The sequence below is a fragment of the Neoarius graeffei genome, chromosome 4 (genome assembly GCF_027579695.1).
Source record: "Neoarius graeffei isolate fNeoGra1 chromosome 4, fNeoGra1.pri, whole genome shotgun sequence".
NCBI lineage: Eukaryota > Metazoa > Chordata > Actinopteri > Siluriformes > Ariidae > Neoarius > Neoarius graeffei.
The window spans coordinates 105,813,872-105,839,487 of NC_083572.1; the positions used below are offsets into that span (position 1 = coordinate 105,813,872).

The following is a 25,616-nucleotide window of genomic DNA, read 5'->3' on the forward strand; positions in this document are numbered from 1 at the left end:
GGATGACATCACTCTGGAACTCAATATGCTCCTGGAACAGGGAATCATCGAACCAGTCAATGCTGCGCCCTGGATTTCGAATCTAGTTGTGGCCAAGAAGAAGTCGGGGGGATAAGAATATGTGTAGACCTGCGCCAAGCAAACAAGGCTGTCATTCCAGACCGATACCCTCTGCCCACAGCAGAGGAGCTTACTGCTCATTTTCACGGCTCTACGATATTCACAAAACTCGACCTACGCCAAGGCTATCTACAAGTGCCACTCCATCCAGCCAGCAGAGACCTTACGGCTTTTGTGACACACATAGGGGCATTCCGCTATACCAGAATGCCGTTCAGGTTAAGCTCTGCCCCCAGCTGTTTCCAGAAGGTGATGAGCACGATCCTGGCTGGCATACCGGGTGTGGCGGTCTTTCTTGACGACATAGTCGTCCATGCCCCAGACACGGAAACACACCACATCCGCCTACAGAGAGTGGCTGAAGCTCTTCTACAAAACAACTTGACCCTAAATGCAGAAAAATGCAACTTTGCCACTCCAAACATTGATTTGGTGGGGTTCCGCCTTTCCGCCAAAGGGATTGCTCCATTACAGTCTAATGTCGAGGCCATACACAAAATCCCAGAGCCAACCTCAGCCTCTGAAGTGGCCTCATTTTTGGGCATGACGGCTTACTACCTCCGTTTTCTGCCCAACTACTCCCAGACTACGGCACCCCTCCATCAGTTGCTGAAGAAGGATGAGCCATGGCAGTGGACTCCTGCATGTTCCGAGTCTGTGCGACGTCTGAAGGCCCAGCTCACCACTCCTGTCCTAGCTCACTTCAGCCCAGAATGTCAGACACTGGTGACCTGCGATGCCTCAGATAGGGCGATTGGAGCGGTCCTGTCACAGATGCAGGATGGGGTTGAGCAACCTGTAGCTTTTGCCTCCAGGGCGTTGTCACCAACCGAGCAACACTACTCTGTGGGTGAGCGTGAGGCGCTTGCTTGTGTTTGGGCCTCAGAGAGATGGCATCTCTATCTGTACAGCCGGCACTTCACACTCAGAACCGACCATCAAGCCCTGACTGCACTATTATCAACTTCAGGCTCAGGCCATAAACTGCTACGCCTCCACAGATGGGGAGAAAGGTTGAGGCAATACGACTATGAACTTCAATTCACCCCAGGGAGGGACAATGTGGTCGCTGACCTCCTCTCTCGTTCCATTGATAGCCCAGCACCGGCCATCTTCCCCAAAGACGACACAGAGCCTGAACTCATCCAGTTGCTACACACACCTTTGCAATCAGCCGTGTCCTTGGAGGAGCTAAAACAAGAATCAGAATGTGATGGTACACTGACTGTCCTGTGCACGTATATTCGCTCGGGGTGGCCAAAAAAGGTTCCCGAGGAGCTCATGCCATTCTCAAGACTGCGTGATGAACTGTCATGTTGGAGCAATGTTTGCATCTCCAGAGGTCTCTGCACAGTGGTGCCTAGTAGCCTGCGGGCCCGGGTCCTGTCAATGGCGCATGAGGGGCACCTCGGCATCGTTAAACTTAAACGGAGGTGCAGAGATTTGATATGGTGGCCAGGCATTGACCACGACATTGAAGCACTGGTTAAGGATTGTGTACCATGCCTCCTTAGTGGGAAGACTGGACCTCCAGTGCCAACCCCTCTGCAGCCGGTTCCGTGGCCCTCTCACCCCTGGGAACACCTCCAGCTCGACATCTGCAGAGAGCTTCATGGCCAGGGAATTCCTCATCATCAGCGCTTCCTGGTGGTGCTGTACGACCTACATTCTAAGTGGCCTGAAGTGGTTCCAGCTGGGACCGTCACAACACAGACCATCACAGATATCCTTGACACACTATTTGCACGCTGGGGTATGCCTCGCACCATCACCACAGATAATGGGCCCCAATTTATCTCTGCAGACTTTTCCCAGTTTCTCAGGGATAGGGGAATTAAGCATATTCGTACAGCATACTACAACCTGCAAGTGAACGGCGGTGTAGAGCGTCTTAACCAGAGCCTGAAGAACAGCATTTGTGCACACCTGGCTCAGGGATGTGCTTTTCAGACTGCTCTTAACCTGACCCTAATGCACTACAGAGCGAGCCAACACACAACAACAGGGACGTCTCCAGCGTTTCTTATGCTGGGCCGGGAAATGGAGTTACCGCTGGACAGGCTCAAGGCACAGGGCAGGGTAGTGTCTACAAAGGGCAATGACCAAGGTCAAGTGGAAGCCTCGGTGAAAAGACATCAGCAAAAGATGCATATTCTTTTGGAATATTCTTGAATGGCCAAGTCAGTCACCTGATCTCAACCCAATTGAGCATGCATTTCACTTGTTAAAGACTAAACTTCAGACAGAAAGGCCCACAAACAAACAGCAACTGAAAACTGCTGCAGTAAAGGCCTGGCAGAGCATTAAAAAGGAGGAAACACAGCGTCTGGTGATGTCCATGAGTTCAAGACTTCAGGCAGTCATTGCCAACAAAGGGTTTTCAACCAAGTATTAGAAATGAACATTTTATTTACAATTATTTAATTTGTCCAATTACTTTTGAGCCCCTGAAATGAAGGGATTGTGTTTAAAAAATGCTTTAGTTCCTCACATTTTTATGCAATCATTTTGTTCAACCCACTGAATTAAAGCTGAAAGCCTGAAATTCAACTGCATTTGAATTGTTTTGTTCAAAATTCATTGTGGTAATGTACAGAACCAAAATTAGAAAAATGTTGCCTCTGTCCAAATATTTATGGACCTAACTGTATATTGAGCTCATTTCAAGCATTTCTAGAAAGACGTAAAAATATCTTGCTTAATAATCTTATATGTGTGTTATAGTGATAGCATAACAAGAACGATTTGATAAATCGGCATTTACTGCAGATGTTTTGAGGTATGTGATGTGAATGCTGTACCTCTGTGCTGCTGAGGAAGCTGTGCAGTGTTTTGCTTTTTCCCAGGATGCTGTGTGCTGCCACCTGCTGCAGGTAAAACTCTAAAGCCCTACAGTAAAGCTGGTAGTTATCTCCTAGAGCCAGGAAGCCTACACACACACAATCATATTATCAGCTGTCAGTCAGTTGTAGGTTATAAGACCTTTATACCACAGTGCTTTGGAATTCTGGGTTCTGATTGGTCAGAAGGTGTTGATTAATGTTCTATAACAGCAGCTCGGTCAACAGTTTTATACATGCCATATATTAACACGTGTTTTAATACGCTACGTAATCTACGACTAATAATAAACAAATTAAAAGCATGTAATTTGACATTTATTTGATATTTATGGAAGGAGTCTCCAGTTCCAGCGCTGTGGAACAGTCAGGAAGTTTCTCAGTCGAGCTGCGTTGGTTTAAACACTTCTGGATGTGCTGATTAAGGAAAATATTCAATTTCAGAGTTGTAACAGTAACTCCGCTTCATTACACCACCATGTTGTTGATTATTTTCCTGTAACAGCATTCTGCCATGCACAGAACCAGTCAAAAGTTTGTACACCCCTACTCTATGCATTCACAGGTTTTTCTGTATTTTCTACAATGTCAAAGAAAACTGAAGACATTAAAACTATAAAATAACATCTGGAACATGTCTGGAATTATGTGGTAAATAAAAAAAAAAGTGTTAAAAACAAAAAATGTTTCATATTTTCTAAGTATCCAGCGTTTACCTTGATGCTGCTTTGTACACTATTGGCATTCTCTTAACCAGCTTCATGAGGTCGTCACCTGGAATGCTTTTCAATTAACAGCTGTGTCTCGTCAAAAGGTAATTAGTGGACGAGTTTCTTGCCTCCTTAAAGTGTTTGAGATCAAACAGTAAATAGTAAATAATAAAAAATACAGTAAATAGCCCTGTTCCATCCATAACTGATGTAATCCGTACATATTACACTACCGTTCAAAAGTTTGGGGTCACCCAGACAATTTTGTGTTTTCCATGAAAAGTCACACTTTTATTTACCACCATAAGTTGTAAAATGAATAGAAAATATAGTCAAGACATTTTTCTGGCCATTTTGAGCATTCATTCGACCCCACAAATGTGATGCTCCAGAAACTCCATCTGCTCAAAGGAAGGTCAGTTTTATAGCTTCTCTAAAGAGCTCAACTGTTTTCAGCTGTGCTAACATGATTGTACAAGGGTTTTCTAATCATCCATTAGCCTTCTGAGGCAATGAGCAAACACATTGTACCATTAGAACACTGGAGTGAGAGTTGCTGGAAATGGGCCTCTATACACCTATGGAGATATTGCACCAAAAACCAGACATTTGCAGCTAGAATAGTCATTTACCACATTAGCAATGTATAGAGTGGATTTCTGATTAGTTTAAAGTGATCTTCATTGAAAAGAACAGTGCTTTTCTTTCAAAAATAAGGACATTTCAAAGTGACCCCAAACTTTTGAACGGTAGTGTATATCAAGAACCGCTCAACTAAGTAAAGAGAAACGACATCCATCATTACTTTAAGACATGAAGTGACTTTCAATAAATAAAAATAAAGAAAAGCATTGAATTAGAAGCTGTGTCCAAACTTCCGACTGGTCCTGTGTGTTACTGTTTACTTATCCACTAATAGATGGTTTCCCGGTTATTCAGGTGGATCAGACGTACCCAGCTGTTTCAGTGCTTTCGCCTGGGAGTGAGAGCTGGAAGGCAGAGGTTTGGCTGGCAGAGGAGGAAACTGTAAGGAGAAGATTCACACCACAAAAATACTGGATCATGTCTCAATTCCTGATAGCATTTTTACAATTCACAAAATGTGTAGAATTATTTCTTTCATAAGGTAATTCACAATGTTTTTTTTTATTTTAGATCTTAGTTTAAAAAACAAATTATTCTGGGGCGGCATGGTGGTCTAGTGGTTAGCGCTGTCGCCTCACAGCAAGAAGGTCCGGGTTCGAGCCCCGGGGCCGGCGAGGGCCTTTCTGTGCGGAGTTTGCATGTTCTCCCCGTGTCCGCGTGGATTTCCTCCGGGTGCTCCGGTTTCCCCCACAGTCCAAAGACATGCAGGTTAGGTTAACTGGTGACTCTAAATTGACCGTAGGTGTGAGTGTGAATGGTTGTCTGTGTCTATGTGTCAGCCCTGTGATGACCTGGCGACTTGTCCAGGGTGTACCCCGCCTTTCGCCCGTAGTCAGCTCCAGCTCGCCTGCGACCCTGTAGAACAGGATAAAGCGGCTACAGATAATGAGATGAGATTATTATTTTGATATTGTCTTGGCTCTTTGATGTTACGACCGGTTAATTTTTTATAGTACTGTGCCTCAGCTGCTACCCATAGCTTAGAGGCACGCCACTTTCCTAAAGATATGAGCTGTTCCGAGCAAGGCTGTCATCTGCGCACTTCCTATGATGTCTGGGATTCCCAGAACCTCTTTGGTTTCCAAAAGGTTCTTTGAGATGGTCCCCAGTGCACCTATTACAAAAGGTATGATCTTCACTGTTGCTTGGTGCAATCGCCTAACTTCAAGTGCCAGATCTTAGTAGCAGATGGTTGATAGGTTTTTCCTGGTCCTTTGACAGCTTGTAACCTGCTCTCATCTTCCGAAGTGTGATACTCAACGGAAGCATGATCACCACGAACAAAAGCGGGGATAGGGAGTCGCCCTGAAATATCCCGTGTTTGATCATTACATCTCCCAGGACTGTTCCACCAGATGTTAACACCATCTTCTACCTGCTCATGGTATTTCATATCAAGGACACAATGTTCTCTGTTACCCCAACCATTTCCAAGCATTTCAGTATCCAGGAGTGTGGAACCATGTCGTAGGCCTTTCGATAGTCGATCAATGCCATCGACAGGTTCTTCTGCGTCCTCCTGCAATTCCTGAGAATGGCTTTGTCAATCAGAAGCCGGTCCTTAGAGCCTCTGGATCCCTTCCTACATTCTTTCTGTTCTTCTGGAAGTAAATCATTGGTAGCAAAACGTTCATATATTTTTTTGCTCAGAATACCAGTGAGCAATTTCCACATCATGGGAAGGCAAGCAATGGGTCTATAATTACTCACAACATTCCCTGTCGATGGGTCTTTCTGTATCAACACGGTCTTTCCTGTAACTTTCCAGTCCGGTACATCCTGATTTTCCACACACATTTGCAGCTGTTCAGAAATTCTCTCATGTAGCCCAGGCATCCGTTTGAACCAAAAGCCTTGGACTAAGTCTGGTCCAGGTGCTTTCCAATTTGCCATTTTGGCAATACCTTTCTGCACATCTTTCGTAATCTCTATTTCTTGCTGCACGGGTGTTTCTTTCAATTCCTTTTCCACGTCATTTAGGCAAGGGGCACCTTCGTTATGTGTGATTTCATCTGGCCAAATTTTACTCCAGAATCTTGTCACCTCCTCAGGGTCTGGTGTTTCAGTTAGCTTGCCTACTTTCCCATCTAGCTCTTCATAGAACATCATCTGGCTCGTTCTAAACAGATTGTTCTGATGAAATTGTAGACATCGTTCTTCGTATCTTTTGATCTTCATACCTCCCGCTGTTATCTTTTGTTTCAATATGTCACACACAACTAAAGTGCCTTTGTCCATAAGTTTGTATTTACGGTCCATATACATCTTATCGGGGTGGCACGGTGGTGTAGTGGTTAGCGCTGTCGCCTCACAGCAAGAAGGTCCTGGGTTCGAGCCCCGGGGCCGGCGAGGGCCTTTCTGTGTGGAGTTTGCATGTTCTCCCCGTGTCCGCGTGGGTTTCCTCCGGGTGCTCCGGTTTCCCCCACAGTCCAAAGACATGCAGGTTAGGTTAACTGGTGACTCTAAATTGACCGTAGGTGTGAATGTGAGTGTGAATGGTTGTCTGTGTCTATGTGTCAGCCCTGTGATGACCTGGCGACTTGTCCAGGGTGTACCCCGCCTTTCACCCGTAGTCAGCTGGGATAGGCTCCAGCTTGCCTGCGACCCTGTAGAAGGATAAAGCGGCTAGAGATAATGAGATGAGATACATCTTATCTCCTCCTTTGAGTTTCATCTTGCCCCTCCTTACCTCCTTAAGTCTGCTCTTTACAGCATTGGACAATATTACCCTTTATTCTTGTTTTCCAAAATGGTTCATCTTTTTTCCTAGTTATCTTTTCTTTCAATTTCCCTAATCTCTCGTTGGTGACGTATGCGGTGACATAGGGCAGGTCGTTGGTTTCTGTTACGTTGGATGTGGGGATCAGTAAACACTGCTTTATTAACTTTCTCGGGTCTCTTCCTTCAACTGTTTCCTGTCACATGCCTTTAGTGATCGTAACTGCTTTCTTTTTCCTCCTTGCAGCACTTCTATCAGCCAATTGCATATTCTGCATGTGTCCTCATCCACCTCCTCATCACCGTCCTCATCAACCTCGCCAGTCTCTACAGATACACTCTCAGCTTCTTCTTTTCTACCAGCTGTTGCATCTGGCCTGTTCTGTACGTCCATATCCATATTCTGTGGACGCTCACGACCCGCGGGTGTTTCCTCTATCTCCTCTACTTCTGATCTTAATACCCGCACTCTTACTTCCTCTTGTTCCAGGTCTTCTAACCATTTTTTCTTCTTTATCTGCCTAATCTGGTTAGCTAGACGTTGTTCGCTGACATTCTTAAAACATTCCAAATCTGAAGCATGCGCTTCCTGTAGTCTTTTTCCTCCAGCATAACACTCCTGACATAGCACTCAAACAATTTATTATCCTCTTTAGTCCATTTAGCTCATATCCTTTTCCGTTCCACAGTTAAATCCACGTTTTGGGGGTTATTAATAATAATTAGTGCTGTCAAGCGATTAAAATATTTAATCGCGATTAATGTCGCGACTGTCATAGTTAACTCGCGATTAATCGCAATTTAATCGCACATTTTTGTCACATGAAAAACCATTGTAATTCTCTTATCAGCATAAAAAAGTGAATGGGCTTGCTCACCGTTCGAACTACGGGGGTACTCGGGGGATCCGAGATCCCCTGAAACAGACATGAGATCCCTTGAAAACATGATTTGGGAAATGTTGGGGGGTCTCTAAAATATTGGCAAAATGATGTTTATTGACAGCAATCGTGTGTAATGGGAAGCATTTGCATATCCAAAGTGAGCGCACGATGGAGATCTGTGCTCTGAGACAAGCGCAAGCACCCCCCCAAAGGAAAAAAGGGACCCCCCGTAAATATCGGCATAGTTCGAACACTGGTTGTACCAATGTTTTTTTTTTTTATTGCAGAGCATAACACGTCTTGTCACAGCCACTGCAAAGTCGGGCTGGAGCCGCCGATGGGAAAACGAAACCTAAGCCGAGCACCGTGGCTCTTCGTCCTGAGGTGCGGGGCTAGCGTGCCCTGCCTGCGCTGGTTCTTTGGGGGGAGGGCAGAGGACTCTGGCTGTGTGGGGCGTGGCATTACAGTCTAGCTGCTATCGGTTTTCTAAGCAAAGTCTCTGTTCCAAGTTCCTGGCAGTTTCAAAAGCTTATGAAAAACCTACATCATGTCACAGAGCGTTAATCTCGCGATAAAAAAATTATCGCCATTAAAATTGAGTCAAGTTAACGTGTTAATAACGCGACATTTTTGACAGCACTAATAATAATAATAATAATAATAATAATAAATTTAAAATAAATATTCTTGTTTCCTTAAATATTTAACACTGAAAAGCAGAATTTTTTTAAAAAACATCAACTTTACAATTTTACAGATTAAATACAAAATTTTAACAGTCAGCTTGTAAACTATTTTTTTTAAATTACATTAAAAATGTTCAATAAAAATATCATGATGTCTCAGAAAGGTATATAGTGACATAATTTATCATGATATTGAGATTATATTTCATCACATCACCCAGCCCTACTATAATTATACAAATTAATGATCATCTTAGGTCTATAATTTACTATAAGTGGATAAAACAGGTGATTTATTAAATAGTATCAGGCTAATGTGGTCATTTTGAAGAAATAAAGATATAGTCATATATATATATATATATATATATATATATATATATATATATATATAAGTGTAAGGTCCTCTAAAATAACACTGTATTTTATACTCTATATTGGATTGCCCTATTTTCTGTGTAATTAACTCCATTTACCATAATGCCTTGTGGTTTGGAATATTTTCACTGTTCTGATGTGTTGTGACGTTCTGTGCATTCGGACCAATCAGACTTATTTGCTCGTTGTAGTTTTATTTGAATTTTGATGTCAGCCAATGGTAATTGGTATATGTTTAATGCCCGCGAGTTCGCGGGCTTTTTGAGATGTTTCATCACTTCGCGAGAGAGAAGCTCACGGAGTTCCCGCCTGCTGCCGAGCAGAGAGAGATCGCGTTGTTTGTGAGCTCTATTTCAGCACTTATTTTGCAGACAGTTTTTTTTATAGTTTGGTCTGCTTGTGGCCATAAACTCCGGTGTCACTCCAGTGAGTGATCTTGCTGTTTTTTTTTTCTGCGGACACATCTGCCCTCCGTGCTGTGCCCACCGGAGCGCTTTCGTCAGTCCCGGGAACTCACTGTGTCGGGTCTGGGACCCAGCCCGCTACCGAGGGGTTTGGGGTGAGCAGCATCTTATTCGAGCGAGCTAACCCACAGCAATAGCTAGCCCTCTGCTCAGGAGCATCTGCTGCGTGACTGTACCGACATCTGTAACCTGATCCGTCTGGTTTGACCGGTGGATTGTGAGTAACGCGAACCCACACTTACACTGACACACACACACACGCGTTCCTCTGGTCTCGCCTGGATAGCCAGCGTTTTAGAAGGGCATTGCAGCGGTTGCTGTTCTGCCTGCAGTTCAGAGAGCTGCCACCTGTGCACCAACGGGCCCCAACTGCGCGCGCGTTTTTCTTTCTTGTCCACTTTTTTTCTTTTGATACTTTACCCAGTTTTATTTTCTTACTATGTACTGCTGGTATACACACTGTTGATGTGCTATCTGTAACATCTCTATTATGTAGGCTAATTGTTTCCGCTCTTCTTGTGCCGGTGTTACTATTTTCTTGGTGATTACATTGCATGCTTCTTTGGGAGCATTTATTGTCAAATACTATTATTATTATTATTATTATTATTATTATTATTGCTTATTAATAAATATAATCATTATTATTTAATTATATCTTGGGTGTATTGGCTGCTCATTTGGTTGTTTATATTTGAACATTCTGACATGCACACTGCAGACTAGCTATTAGTTCTTTCACTCAAGCTACTGTTATTTTAAAGTCTGAGGAAATACACCATACACTAGCTTCAAAGGTAAGTGTAGTATTTTCGCAGTGGAGGCACCGCGCTGTTAAATTTATCATTTATTAGATTTATGCTTATTATTCTCTCTCTCTACTCATACTTGTACCCTTATGGTATCAGGAATCTCAGCCAGCTCACCACTCCACCGCTGAGAACTTAGGACCCTGTTGCGCCATTATTTATTGGGATTTAGGGTAACTCTTTAGTAGCCTATAGCCTACTGTGCTGGGTGATCAGCACCTGTCAAAAAAAAAAAAAAAAGGGGGTTACATTTTGGAGGCACCGCTGGGATTTTCCTGTTTACCAGAACAAGTAGATCGCTGTGTTTTGCTTAGTGTTTGTGTTGTGTTAGTTATTGCTGTTTGCTGGGCAGTTTTTTTTTAAACATGGACCTTAGTCAGGCTGTTGAGTGGAGCCGTGAGGAGAATGTGGAGTTGTGTCATGCCATTTTACTTAGCAGAGTGCCATTGGAGGCCACTGATGATGTGGTTAGCCGTGTGCTCAGCACAGTTAAGGTTCTGGGTAGGACCCGGATACGCGGTCGCCGTGGTGACAAGACTGGTAGGCACCTGTACATTTTAGTCGAGACTTCTGCTGAGTTGGATCAGAGCTCTGTCCCTCCTGAAGTGGGAATTGTAGGTGAGGCAGGTCCATGGGCTGTTCATGTAGTGAGTAGTTTGCTGCCTGCTAGTCCTGTTCTTGAAAGTGATGGATTCGAAGCCAAGCTATTTTCATTATTACAGCAGGAAGGCAAGTCTATGGGTGATGTGAAGGCTGTTTTGGGCACGCAGCCTCCTAAACCTGATGTCAGCATGGATCTTGTGAATGCCATAGGCCAGCTCGTTGATCGCTGTAACCAGGCATCTGTTGATGTGCCTGGCTATAGAAAACTGAGGCTGTTTTCCGGTTTACGGCCCGTTCCCCCAGGCGAGGAAGAATATGAGGCCTGGATGGAGCAGGCTACTCAGATGATTACTGAGTGGCAGTGCAGTGATGCTGCTAAGCGACAGCGCATTGTTGAGAGTTTGCGTGGGCCTGCTGCGGATATAGTAAGGTTTTTGAAAGTCAGTAGCCCATCTGCTACTGCTACTGATTACTTAACCGCTCTTGACACTACTTATGGATCGACTGAGAGTGGGGCAGACCTTATGGCATCGTTTCGCCATACTTTTCAAGAAGATGGTGAGAAACTTTCTGCTTTCTTGTATCGCTTGGACAAGCTTCTCCACCGTGCTCTTTTGAGAGGAGGGATTGAAGCTGCAGGCCTGAATCGTGCACGTCTGGAGCAGTTGTTCAAGGGTGCTCTCACCACTGACATTGTGGCTTTACGTGTGCGACTTCTGCACACTTTGCAAGCTCCGCCTTCTTTTTCCCAGTTAATGCGAAATGTGAGAGAGGAAGAGCACTGGGTAAGTGCAAGGGAGAGTGCAAAGGTTTCTGTGGCCTCATCTACATTTTGCCAGGTTCCTGTGACTGCTGCTGTCGCTCTTCCTCATGTGCCTGTTACTCCCCTGGCGTCTGAGGTTGACAGTCTGAGGAAAGAGGTCAAGGAGCTGACGTCTTTAGTAACTAAACTTTTGACTGCTACTACCGTGGCTCCTGAAAATCCTCAAGTCTCACAGTTTGGTGTAAGCCACAGCACAGAAACCACAGCCCCAGCTGTTCCCACAAGGGCTGTTTCTTCGAACCTGCCGAAGTCTACGACATCCTCTTCTGTTCCTGCCATTTTTTGTTACAAGTGTGGAGAAGACGGCCACACCAAGCGAGAGTGCACACGCCCTGAGAACTTGAGGGTAGTGAATCAGAAGCTGCTTAAGAGGGTCACGCAGCAGGGAAACTTCCCCGGAGCTCAGTGAAGGAACGGCACAGAGCTCCATCACACAAAACACGTTCCGCTCATTGTTCACCTCCAATCAAAGTCAGCCAATCACAACTGCCGTCTGGGTTAGTGGGGCCCTCGGCTGAGGTGCCCGTGCAGATAGAAGGTATTTATGCTAAAGCTCTGCTTGATAGTGGTTCTCAGGTCACCATCTTGTATCATAGCTTTTATAATGCATATTTGAAGCATTTGCCACTGCAGCCAGTGGAAAATCTGGAAATATGGGGTTTGAGCTCTCACAAATACCCATATGATGGATATTTACCTCTTAGGCTTGAGTTCACTGAAGCGGTCACTGGTGTGCCTCAGGTGGTGGACACTTTAGCTCTTGTGTGTCCTGACCCTCAGACAAAAGAGGGTATAGCCATTTTGGTAGGCACAAACACTCACTTAGTGAAGAAGTTGTTCCACTCTTGTCGTGAACAGGCAGGTGACGGGTTTCTTAACACGCTGACCATACACCCGGTGATAAAAGAGGTTTTTGAGTCCATTAAGCACACAGGTGTATCACCGGAGGATGTGAATAAACACGGTACTGTGTGGTTCACGAAACCTAAGCCTGTTGTTTTAAAGCCTGGGCAGGAGCTGCAGCTTTCAGGACTGCCCAAGTTTCCTGGTGAACTCAATGACTCTTTAGTCCTGGTAGACCAGCCTTTTAGTGCTGATGATACATCTGTCCCTGAGCTTGAGGTTCGGCCTGAAGTCCATCCAGTCTCTGCGGTGTCCTGCCGTCGTATTACGGTAAATGTGAGGAATGTTTCTTCCAGGGATGTTCTTGTGAAGAGAGGTAGTCCCCTCGCTCACATATACCCTGTAGAGATGGTGCCACAGTTTCCGTCCACTTGCAGTCCCATAGCTGCTGGTGAGCTTACTTCTGCTTCTTTTGATTTTGGCACTTCTTCTATGCCAGAGGAGGCAAAACATCGCCTCTGCGAGAAGATGTTGCAGAGGAAGGAAGTGTTTTCTTGTAGCGAGTGGGATGTAGGCTGCTCAAAAAGCACTCAGCATGAAATCAGGTTAAATGACTCGCGGCCTTTTCGGGAGCGATCTCGACGTTTAGCTCCTGCTGATCTAGAGGATGTGCGTCAGCATTTGCTGGAACTCCAGAATCATGGCATCATTTCGGAGTCTCGGAGTCCGTATGCTTCGCCCATTGTTGTAGTGCGCAAGAAGTCAGGTAAAGTCAGGATGTGTATTGATTATAGAACGCTTAACCAGCGGACCATCCCTGACCAGTACACAGTTCCCAGGATCGAAGACGCCCTCCATTGTCTCTCTGGTAGTAAGTGGTTCTCGGTGTTGGACTTGAGAAGTGGCTACTACCAGATTCCCATGAGCGAGGCTGATAAAGAAAAGACAGCGTTCATCTGTCCTTTAGGTTTCTATCAGTTTGAGCGTATGCCTCAGGGAATCTGTGGTGCCCCTGCCACATTCCAGAGAGTCATGGAGCGGACAGTCGGAGACATGAATTTTCTGGAGGTTCTGGTGTATTTAGATGACCTGATTGTCTTTGGTAGCACCTTGGAGGAGCATGAGGAGAGACTCTTAAAGGTTCTGGACAGGTTGAGAGATGAAGGTCTCAAACTTTCGTTGGATAAGTGTCAGTTTGGCAGGACGTCTGTGAACTATGTGGGGCACATAGTTTCACAGGATGGCATAGCCACTGACCCCTCCAAAATAGAGGCTGTTGTTTCATGGCCTCGACCACAGACTGTCACTGAGCTACGGTCATTTTTGGGTTTTTGTGGATATTACCGTCGTTTTGTGAAGGGTTTTTCCACATTATGCCGACCGCTGAACGAGTTGCTGCAGGGCTGTCTGCCTCGGAAGAAGAGCTCGAGTTCACAGGCTGCTGACTCGAAACCTTCTTTCCGGCCCTCTGAACCTTTTGGCCCTAGATGGAGCGATCAGTGCGAATCCGCTTTTCAGGAGTTGAAGTCAAGGTTAACTCAGGCCCCGGTGCTAGCTTTTGCAGACCCCCAAAAGCCATATGTTTTGCATGTGGATGCAAGCCTGGATGGTCTAGGTGGTATCCTTTATCAAGAGTACGTTGAAGGATTGCGTCCTGTGGCGTTCATCAGTCGTAGTCTTTCCCCTTCAGAGAGGAATTATCCAGCTCACAAACTGGAGTTTTTAGCTTTGAAGTGGGCTATTGTGGATCGGCTGCATGACTACCTTTATGGAGCCAGTTTTGAAGTCAGGACGGACAACAACCCCCTGACTTATATAACCAAGTCTGCCACATTGGATGCCACTGGTCATCGCTGGTTGTCGGCATTGTCCACTTACGACTTCAGCCTGAAGTACAGGCCTGGGCGGAAGAACATGGATGCTGACGCACTGTCGCGACGCCCTCACGTCAGTCTGTCCCTTGACGATGAGTGGCAAGAGATTCCCGCCCCTGGAGTGCGAGCTATTTGTCAGGTGGTGGCCACACAGAGAGCTGGTTGTTCTCCATTCCCCCGGGTTGCTGATCAGATTTGCAGCCATGAGTCAGCTGTTCCAACAGCATTCTGTCATGTTGCTGCTGTAGCACCTGATCAGTTGCCTACTTTTAGTTCTAGTGAGCTTCAAGAAGCTCAGAAAAGCGACCCTGTTATAGGAGATGTCTGGCAAGCTATAAGTCTGAAGAAGCCTGCTAGTAGTATCCTGACGCGGCATCCTGACTTTAAGATCCTGAAAAAGGAGTGGGCAAAGCTGTCTATTGACAAGGGACTGCTATACAGGACTGTTAAGCAGGGTGGTCAGTGTGTGAGACAACTGGTGCTCCCTAAGCAATTCCATGGTCTGGTTTTTAAGCTGCTGCACGACGATAGTGGCCACTTGGGGTTTGACAAGTCATATAGTCTGGTTCGGGACAGGTTTTACTGGCCTCGTATGAAGCTTGATGCAGAGAAATACTGTAAGACATGTGAGCGCTGCATCAAGCGGAAAACGTTGCCTCAGAGGGCTGCTCCTCTTTCCCACATACAGAGTTCTGGACCCATGGATTTGGTGTGCATAGATTTTCTTTCGATTGAGCCTGACTCTCGAAATGTTTGCAATGTGTTGGTCGTCACTGACCATTTCACGCGTTATGCACAAGCCTTTCCTACTAAGGACCAGACAGCTGTCACAGTGGCAAGGACTCTCTGGGAGAGATATTTTATTCATTATGGCTTGCCCACCCGTATCCACTCCGACCAGGGTAGGGACTTCGAGAGTAGACTGGTGACTGAGATGTTGACAATGTTGGGTGTGAAAAAGTCGAGGACGTCTCCTTACCACCCCCAGGGTGACCCACAACCTGAGAGGTTCAATAGGACTTTGTTAGACATGTTGGGCACCCTAGAGTCACATCAAAAGTCAAAGTGGAGTCAGCATATAGCACATTTGGTGCATGCGTATAATTGCACTCCTAATGAGGCTACCGGGTACTCACCCTATTTCTTGATGTTTGGTCGGGAGGCTCGCCTCCCTGTTGATGTTTGCTTTGGTGTTTCATCTGATGACACGTCATTTGCATCACATTTAAAGTATGTGGCAAAGATGAAAGAGGAGTTGCAAGCTGCTTACCAGCTGGCATGTGCCTCTGCGGATAGGATGAATCAGAGCAACAAGGAGAGGTATGACCAGAAAGTTCGCTATCATAGCCTGAGTCCTGGGGATCGGGTTTTGATTAGAAACTTGGGTCTGAAAGGGAAGCAGAAGCTAGCGGATAGATGGAGCTCATGTCTTTACAGTGTTGATGGTCAGCTTTCTGACCTCCCTGTGTACAGGTTGACGCCTGTTGATGGTAATGGACCAGTCAAGGTGATGCACCGTAACCATATCTTGCCTTTAGGACAGGAGGTAAGACTAGGTCCAGGGGTCGCCACCACTCCAGCCGTGGGCCCAAGAGCTGTGAAACACAGAAGGGCTAGGGAAAATCGTAGGACTGGTGTCTCTGAGGTGTTGCCTCCTGTGGTACATGCACAGTCTAGCACTTCTGATTCTGATTCGGAATATGGTTGTTATGCTGAGGATGCAGTGCAACATGCTCCTCTGACTGCTGGCACGCATAATGCCCAGCCTGTACCAGATTCTACTGCGCCGTGTGTCTCCACCACAGTTAGAAGCCCTAGGTTAGTGCCCACACCTAGAGATGTGATAACTCCACTCAACCCTGCACTCCTTACCTCTCCACATAGGTCTCCTGAGGTAGTGAAGGATTTAGTAGCCACAGACCAGGATGTTAGTTGTCCTGATGTTCACTCTGTAGTTTATTCTGCAGCTCCCACAGACTCCGTTCTTCCCTTAGTACGTAGGTCACATAGGGATAGGAAGCCTACTGACCGCTTGACTTATGGCAAGCTAGGAGTGCAGAGCAGGAATGTTGTAGCATCACACTTTGCACTTGCCGAGCCATTCCCTGCACGATATAAAGTTTCTCATGCCTGGTGGTGTAATCCGCAGGCTCTTTGCAGTACATGCACAGACCGGCCATTCCTTATGCCATGCACTTCACCTGCCTTTACACCCATAGCTAGTTTTTAAGCAATAGGCCATGTTTGTTTTGGGTCTTTGTTTTGTTTTGCTTATTTGTTTTCTTACCTATTTTTCCTGTTCACCTTATAATATATGTAACCCAGCATGGGGGCATGCTGTTTGTTGGTGGGGGGAGAGTGTAAGGTCCTCTAAAATAACACTGTATTTTATACTCTATATTGGATTGCCCTATTTTCTGTGTAATTAACTCCATTTACCATAATGCCTTGTGGTTTGGAATATTTTCACTGTTCTGATGTGTTGTGACGTTCTGTGCATTCGGACCAATCAGACTTATTTGCTCGTTGTAGTTTTATTTGAATTTTGATGTCAGCCAATGGTAATTGGTATATGTTTAATGCCCGCGAGTTCGCGGGCTTTTTGAGATGTTTCATCACTTCGCGAGAGAGAAGCTCACGGAGTTCCCGCCTGCTGCCGAGCAGAGAGAGATCGCGTTGTTTGTGAGCTCTATTTCAGCACTTATTTTGCAGACAGTTTTTTTTATAGTTTGGTCTGCTTGTGGCCATAAACTCCGGTGTCACTCCAGTGAGTGATCTTGCTGTTTTTTTTTTCTGCGGACACATCTGCCCTCCGTGCTGTGCCCACCGGAGCGCTTTCGTCAGTCCCGGGAACTCACTGTGTCGGGTCTGGGACCCAGCCCGCTACCGAGGGGTTTGGGGTGAGCAGCATCTTATTCGAGCGAGCTAACCCACAGCAATAGCTAGCCCTCTGCTCAGGAGCATCTGCTGCGTGACTGTACCGACATCTGTAACCTGATCCGTCTGGTTTGACCGGTGGATTGTGAGTAACGCGAACCCACACTTACACTGACACACACACACACGCGTTCCTCTGGTCTCGCCTGGATAGCCAGCGTTTTAGAAGGGCATTGCAGCGGTTGCTGTTCTGCCTGCAGTTCAGAGAGCTGCCACCTGTGCACCAACGGGCCCCAACTGCGCGCGCGTTTTTCTTTCTTGTCCACTTTTTTTCTTTTGATACTTTACCCAGTTTTATTTTCTTACTATGTACTGCTGGTATACACACTGTTGATGTGCTATCTGTAACATCTCTATTATGTAGGCTAATTGTTTCCGCTCTTCTTGTGCCGGTGTTACTATTTTCTTGGTGATTACATTGCATGCTTCTTTGGGAGCATTTATTGTCAAATACTATTATTATTATTATTATTATTATTATTATTATTATTGCTTATTAATAAATATAATCATTATTATTTAATTATATCTTGGGTGTATTGGCTGCTCATTTGGTTGTTTATATTTGAACATTCTGACATGCACACTGCAGACTAGCTATTAGTTCTTTCACTCAAGCTACTGTTATTTTAAAGTCTGAGGAAATACACCATACACTAGCTTCAAAGGTAAGTGTAGTATTTTCGCAGTGGAGGCACCGCGCTGTTAAATTTATCATTTATTAGATTTATGCTTATTATTCTCTCTCTCTACTCATACTTGTACCCTTATGGTATCAGGAATCTCAGCCAGCTCACCACTCCACCGCTGAGAACTTAGGACCCTGTTGCGCCATTATTTATTGGGATTTAGGGTAACTCTTTAGTAGCCTATAGCCTACTGTGCTGGGTGATCAGCACCTGTCCAAAAAAAAAAAAAAGGGGGTTACATATATATATGTCTTCAATTTTGAGGCTGATCATGACATTTCAACAAGAGCGCTCTGAAAGCACAATATCCCCCGCTGGCAACTCTGCCATAACTCTGGTAAAATGAGACTGAACTGAACGAAATTACAATCTGTGTAGTACCAACATATAACAAAGAATCCTGTCAAGTTTTGTGAAATTCCTCCAAAAATTGTGAGAGGAGCTGATTTCAGAAGGCGAGTACCCTTCCTGGGACGGACGGACATCGCCAAGACATAATCCCCCTTCAGGCCTTTTGGCCAGCAGGTGATTAAAAAAAAACTTTTTGCCAAATTACATGAAATTTCTCCAAAAATTGTGAGGGAAGTTGATTTCAAAAAGCAAGCACACCTTGATGAAATTGCCAAAGTACAAGTTTGTTAATAATCAAGGGCATAACCCTGGGAAAATTTGCCCAAATTAAACGAAATTCCAATCTGCGTATAACGGTCATATAACAAAGCCTTTTGCCAAGTTTGGTGAAATTCCTCCACAAATTGCGAGAGGAGTTGATTTCAGAAGAACATACACGCTCATGAAACTGTAAAAGTACAAGTTATTTAATAAAGGGTCAAAACTCTGGGAAAATTTTCACAGATGAAATTAAATCGCAATCTGCGTATTACCATCATATAACAAGGCCTTTTGCCAACCTTCGAGAAATTCATCCAAAAATTGTGAGAGGAGTTGATGTCAGAAGGAAAACACACCTTCATGAAATTGTGAAAGTACAAGGTTGTTAATCAAGGGCCACAACTCTGGTAAAATGTGACCGAATTGAACAAAATAACAATATGCATATTACCGACATATAACAAAGCCTCTTGTCAAGTTTCGTGAAATTCCTCCAAAAATTGTGAGAGGAGTTGATTTCAGAAGGGGAGCACCCATTCCTGGGATGGATGGACGGACAGATGGACATCGCCACGACATAATCCCCCTTCGTGCCTTTTGGCCAGCGGGGGATAAAAAGCAGACAAGCTCATTAGTACAACCCTATTTCCAAAAAAGTTGGGATATTTTCCAAAATGCAATAAAATTAATTCGTGTGAACCTTTATTTAACTGGCAAAAGTACGAAGAAAAGATTTCCAATCATTTTACTGACCAATTTAATTGTATTTTGTAAATATAAACGAAGTTAGAATTTGATGCCTGTACGTAACACAATCAAAAAAAGTTGGGACAGAGGCATCATTACCATTGTATTACATCACCTTTCCTTGCAACACGGTGGTGTAGTGGTTAGCACTGTTGCCTCACAGCAAGAAGGTTCTGGGTTTGAGCCCAGTGGCTGACGGGGTTTCTTTCTGCATGGAGTTTGCATGTTCTCCCCGTGTCTGCATGGGTTTCCTCTGGGTGCTCCAGTTTCCCCCACAGTCCAAAGACATGCAGTTACGTTAACATGGGGCAGCCATAGCCTGAAGGTTGGGCTGACGTGCCCTTGAGCAAGACACCTAACCCCCACCTGCTCGCCAGGCATAGTAGCATAGCGACCCATTGCTCTGGATATGTGTGTGCACATATGTGTGTTCACTGCTTCAGATGGGTTCAGTGCAGAGAGGAATTTCACTGTGTGCTTAAGTCTGTGCTTGAGTGTACATGTGATAAAGCCTTCTTCTTCTTAATAACACTTTTTAATCATATGGGATCTGAGGATACTAATTGTTGCAGTTTTACAATTGGAATTATTTTCCCTTCTTGCTTGATACAAGACTTCAGCTGCTCAATAGTCCATGGTCGCCGTTGTCTGATTCTCCTCTTCATGATGCGCCATACATTCTCAATAGGAGACAGATCTGGACTGGCAGCAGGCCAGTCAAGCACATGCACTCTGTGTCTACGAAGCCACACTGTTGTAGCTCATGCAGAATGAGGCCTGGCATTGTCCTGCTCAAATAAGTATGGACTTCCGGGGAAGAGGCTTCGCCTTGATGAATATCTCATCTCATCTCATTATCTCTAGCCGCTTTATCCTGTTCTACAGGGTCGCAGGCAAGTTGGAGCCTATCCCAGCTGACTACGGGCGAAAGGCGGGGTACACCCTGGACAAGTCGCCAGGTCATCACAGGGCTGACACATAGACACAGACAACCATTCACACTCACATTCACACCTACGGTCAATTTAGAGTCACCAGTTAACCTAACCTGCATGTCTTTGGACTGTGGGGGAAACCGGAGCACCCGGAGGAAACCCACGCGGACACGGGGAGAACATGCAAACTCCACACAGAAAGGCCCTTGTTGGCCACGAGGCTCGAACCCGGACCTCCTGCTGTGAGGTGACAGTGCTAACCACTACACCACCGTGCCTCCCTTGATGAATATGTCTCTTTAAAATCCCAATATATGCCCCAGTATATCAATGGTACCTTCACACACACATGCAACTCACCCATGTCATGGGCACTGATGCCCCCCATACCATCACAGATACTGTCTTTTACACCTTTCTCTGATAACAAACTGGATGGTTGTGTTGAGAACTCAACATCTGGTTTTACTGAAAACAAGCTTACATGTGAACTCCTCTGACCACAGCATATGTTTCCACTGTCTTTCGGTCCATCTGAGATGAGTTCAGGCCCAGAGAAATCAGCAGCATCTCTGCATAGCTTCCTCCTTGTGTAATACAGTTTCAAGTTGCATTTCTGGATGCAGTGGCAGACTGTGTTAAAAGACAACGGTTTTCCAAAGTACTCCCGAGCCCATGTGGCTATATTTGTCACATTAGCAATGACGGTTTCTCAGGCAGGCCTTTGACCGGAGGACTCAAAGGTCACGCACATTCAGCAGTAGTTTCTGACCTTGCTCTTTACACACTGAGATGTCTCCGAATTCCCTGAATCTTTTCACAATATTATGTACTGTAAATTTTGAAAGACCTAACATTTTGTTTTGAGAAATGTCTCATCTCATCTCATTATCTCTAGCTGCTTTATCCTGTTCTACAGGGTCGCAGGCAAGCTGGAGCCTATCCCAGCTGACTACGGGTGAAAGGCGGGGTACACCCTGGACAAGTCGCCAGGTCATCACAGGGCTGACACATAGACACAGACAACCATTCACACTCACATTCACACCTACGCTCAATTTAGAGTCACCAGTTAACCTAACCTGCATGTCTTTGGACTGTGGGGGAAACCGGAGCACCCGGAGGAAACCCACACGGACACGGGGAGAACATGCAAACTCCACACAGAAAGGCCCTCGCCGGCCACGGGGCTCGAACCCGGACCTTCTTGCTGTGAGGCGACAGCGCTAACCACTACACCACCGTGCCGCCTGTTGAGAAATGTAATTTTTGAATTGATGAACAATTCTCTCATGAAGTTTGGCACAAAGCAGTGGGCCACGCCCCATTCTTGCTTGCAAAGACTGAGCCTTTGGTGCTGCTCCTTTTATACCCAATCATGATACCAATTAACCTGCTTAGTGTGGAATCTTCCAAAATGGTGTTACCTGAATATCCTGTAAACTTTTCAGATTCTGTCCCAACTTTTTTTTTGAGTGTGTTGCAGGCATCAAATTCTAATTTCATTTAAATTTACAAAATGCAATTAAGCTGGTCAGTAAAACTACTGAAAATCTTTGCTTTGTCCTTTGCCAGTTAAGTAAAAGTTCACATGAATTAACAAAATCACATATTTAAATAATATTGGTTGACTTTTTCTCGTGGTCTATCAGATATATTCCATTCAGCTAGCATGATACTGAACAAGTCGAAGATGAGTAGCTGAATGGAATATATCTGATTGTAAGGATTTATTAAGGCATTAGTATATTTTGTCAGAAAAGGGGAATTGTAAGGATTTATTAAGGCATTAATCTATTTTGTCAGTATTTTGCTTAAAATTCCATTGCTATCATAAGAACATTTTGCTTATTATTGATCAGAAATGTGTCTGAACATTCTGCTTATTATTGCATACCATTGCAATAATGTATCCTGCTTTGCTGTAGATAACTCGCCAAGGTCTTCTCACTCACATGCAGTTTGCACACACACAAAGCCTTCTGTATTCTTTTGTCTTCGGTGAAGCTGTGAATAAAGACTGTGAAACTATTTTTTAGTCCCTGTCTTGTTTCACGATTCGCCCCAGAGCTCTGGGTGACACGAAGGGACCTATCTGCGAGAGGGTGATCGCTCCGGTTGGAGCAAGAGGAAGAGACGGTGAATCTCTGACCTAACACTGATAGACCATGAAAAAAAGCCAGCCAAGATTATTATTATTCTACATATACACTCTCTTCATATCAGCATTCTCGATGGCCAACGCGTGCTTACCCACGACTTGGTCCTGTTAGCCCAGCAGTCCAGTTATCTTCCAGCCAGTGTAGTGTTAATGAAGGCCAATGCTAGTGCAGTCAAGCCGGACATTTTTATTTTTTCCCTATGTAATTTACTTATAGTTACTTTTAAAATCAACATCGACAGCTACACACAACTGAGCAACCTGGCAGCTAAAAGTCTCTCAAAATCTTTCGCTTATAATGACACAAACCTGGCGGCCATGTTTGTTTACAAACGATCACAGTCACTCACTAGCATGGAAGTTTTACATCTCCGACGTGTCTCTTTTCCAGTTTTTCGATGTCCGTTGGTATGTTTTTCTCTTGTAAATATGCATGAATAATATATAATGAAGTTTTGGTAGCCTTTAGGGTGTTCAACGCATCTTCGGTTTCAGTTTTTAGTTTATTTATTTAGTGCTTAATCCTAGTAGTAGCACTGGATTAGCCTTGTCTTCTCTCTTTCCCAGTGGACAAAGAAATGATTTTGTGCATGCGCAGCAGAAAAGTTTTGTCATTGGATCTTCGCATGAGCTCTGACGTATGATGTGCTGTCTTGACAACGTGCAATATTATAACAATATTGCATGCTCATTCTCCATTGGGGAGAGTGGTGTAATACATAGAAGATGAGCAATATGATAATATTGCATGCTATCAATAAACCCACGAGAAGGGAATAGAATGCATGTTTTTATTCCATCGAAACAGTGGCCTGTATGCATAAGAATAATTTTTTTATTGCATTTTGGAAAATATCCCAGCTTTTCTGGAAATGGGGTTGTATATTCTTGCCTATCCTACAGCCTTGCATGGAATACACAGATTCTCCACAGTCAGGCCCGCCGACGGGGGGGGGACAAACGGGTATGTTGTCCCGGGCCCAGGCATGGGGAGGGCCCAGAACTGGGCTCTCATGTAGTTGCGATTAAATTATTTTATTTCATTTCAAAATGTGTTGATTTGGGGGAGAAATGTGCTATATTTGCATTCAATAAATGATTTCTAGATCTTTTGCCTTTATTGTCTTTGAAAAAGGCGTCAAGAACCCCCTACCACCCCTAATGCAAAAATGGTTTGGTCTGACTCTTTGATTAAGGGGAAAAAAACGACATCGTTCGATCATAGCGCTTCGACAATCGGCGTGCGTACCATTTGCCAACATGCACAAGTCAGGAGCACAGAAAAGAAAAGAGAAAAAGAGAGGAAGAAACCAAGAGACTCAGGGGCTCACTGCATAAATATTTTAAAAAAGATTCAGATGATGCAGCAGGTACTAGCAAAGGCAGTGGGGCAGCTGAGCCAGGTAAGACACAGCCAACTTTTTCCAGCCCCGTAAAGTAACCCCAACCAAGGCACGCACGGCACGCAATTCATGTTACAAACAAGGGGAGAGCAAGTCACACTGAACACCATATCAAACGCACAGGGCATTGAATCATTTCATAACCACAACGGCTTAATAACATTGTGTTTCATATATCTGATTGAAGCTAAGAATATTCACATTAGCCCGCAATCATATCCCGCCGTTTCTCGAGCGGTGTGTTCTTCTCTGCTTTTCACACTGGACAGTACGCACGCACAGTATACTATGTTCGCCCCCAGCCCTGCCCGAAATCCCCCGTCCATCGCTGCTCCTTCAAGAGCACCCCAATCGCGTGATTATAGTAGACTATCCACGAGTTTAGGAAGGCATTGCGGGGGCTGTCGCATGCAGGCTTGGGGCGTAACGGAATACATTTAATGGCGTTCGGTTAAAGGATACAAAGTAACAGTAACCGCTTATTCCGTTACAGTACGGGGGGAAAGATTCAGTGAAATTGGAGATTACTTCACAGGATCACAATGTGTGTGAGGTTGCTGGTTTTGGGCTTTTTTTTTGTTAAAATGTTAAAACTGTAAAAATGTTGAAATGCTAAAATGAAATGGTTGTTGACCGGTTGAATGGTTTTTGAATACCTGTCATTTAATGGTTGGAGTGAGTAGAGACTGGGATAAGAGAGGTGGGTGTGTGTGGGTTGGCCCGGGGGGGTTGTTAGGGGGGGCCCATTCAGAGCATTTTGTCCCGGGCCCAGCTAAAGCTGTCAGCGGCCCTGTCCACAGTACACAGTGATCTTATGGGAGTTGTTGGATACACTTTGAGCGTTAACGTTAAACGCATTACAACAGTAATTCTAGCTGGAAGGACTTGAAGACATTCGGCCGCTCATTCGCAAAGCTTCCGCAAAGCCGACCTGGCTACATTCACTGCTGTGAGACGTTCAACATGATGAGCTGTACGACTAAAAAGCTTTCAAACTCAGCGGAGAGCAGAAACCACGCACGATCACTCCATGGAGTCCTGCAACATCCTCCTGAGAGAAAAGACTCTGCTGCAGCCAGTCGAAATCCTCGTACGTCCTGAAGACACAGATCCCGTTCACGCTGCTCAGCTGAAAAAGCAGTGGGGAAAAGAAAATAATGAGCTTTTCTCGCTCTCGTTTTTGTTCTTCACAACTATGTAAAGTGGCAGGCTGACCTTCTGAGACGTGATGGCGAAGGTTAGCGTGTCTCCGTTCTGCGTGACGTCAGTAATCCTGACGCTGTTCGCATTCACGCACGGTGCTGACTGATCGCTCGATCCATCCTGCAACATCCACACAGGAATGCTGTCTAACCCAGTTTATATACAAACCACACAAAGGTCTCTTAAATAAATACAACATGTCAAGTTTTACAGTACGAACAATTCTAGAATTATTGGCACCCTTGAAAGAAAGGCTACAAGAAGTGATCCCCCCCCCAAACATATCCTGGTGCTGTGTTGTTATATTTAAACACCTTTCTTAAATAGTGCCTCTCAACAAAACACTGGTTTCAAAATTATTGGCACCCCTTTGAAATGAATATGTTCCATCATGCCATTTATAAAGGATCTTAAACTCCTTTTTATTCTCAATTTTGTGCAAATTCAAACAACAGTTTTTCAAATCCAGAAACTGAAACAGGTGTAACAGACCACTGATTTTGCCTTCCTTTAACTATTTCCGTGTTGATTT

At 44.8% G+C, this 25,616-nt stretch overlaps 1 protein-coding gene across 2 annotated transcripts in view; it reads right to left on the reverse strand.

Annotated features, from left to right (window-relative positions):
- Positions 1 to 25,616, reverse strand: part of si:dkey-28n18.9 (sorting nexin-6) — a 50,353-nt gene that overhangs the window by 23,739 nt on the left and 998 nt on the right. Inside the window, exons 2-5 of one of the 2 annotated variants that reach the window (XM_060918399.1) lie at positions 25,097 to 25,204; positions 24,903 to 25,010; positions 4,625 to 4,694; positions 2,922 to 3,049 (exon numbers count right to left, since the gene is read on the reverse strand). In XM_060918399.1, the coding sequence (XP_060774382.1) occupies positions 2,922 to 3,049; positions 4,625 to 4,694; positions 24,903 to 25,010; positions 25,097 to 25,204 (414 nt within the window). Of the gene's footprint in view, positions 1 to 2,921; positions 3,050 to 4,624; positions 4,695 to 22,214; positions 22,353 to 24,902; positions 25,011 to 25,096; positions 25,205 to 25,616 lie in introns of those variants that run through there. The other variant, XM_060918400.1, reaches the window with a different exon arrangement.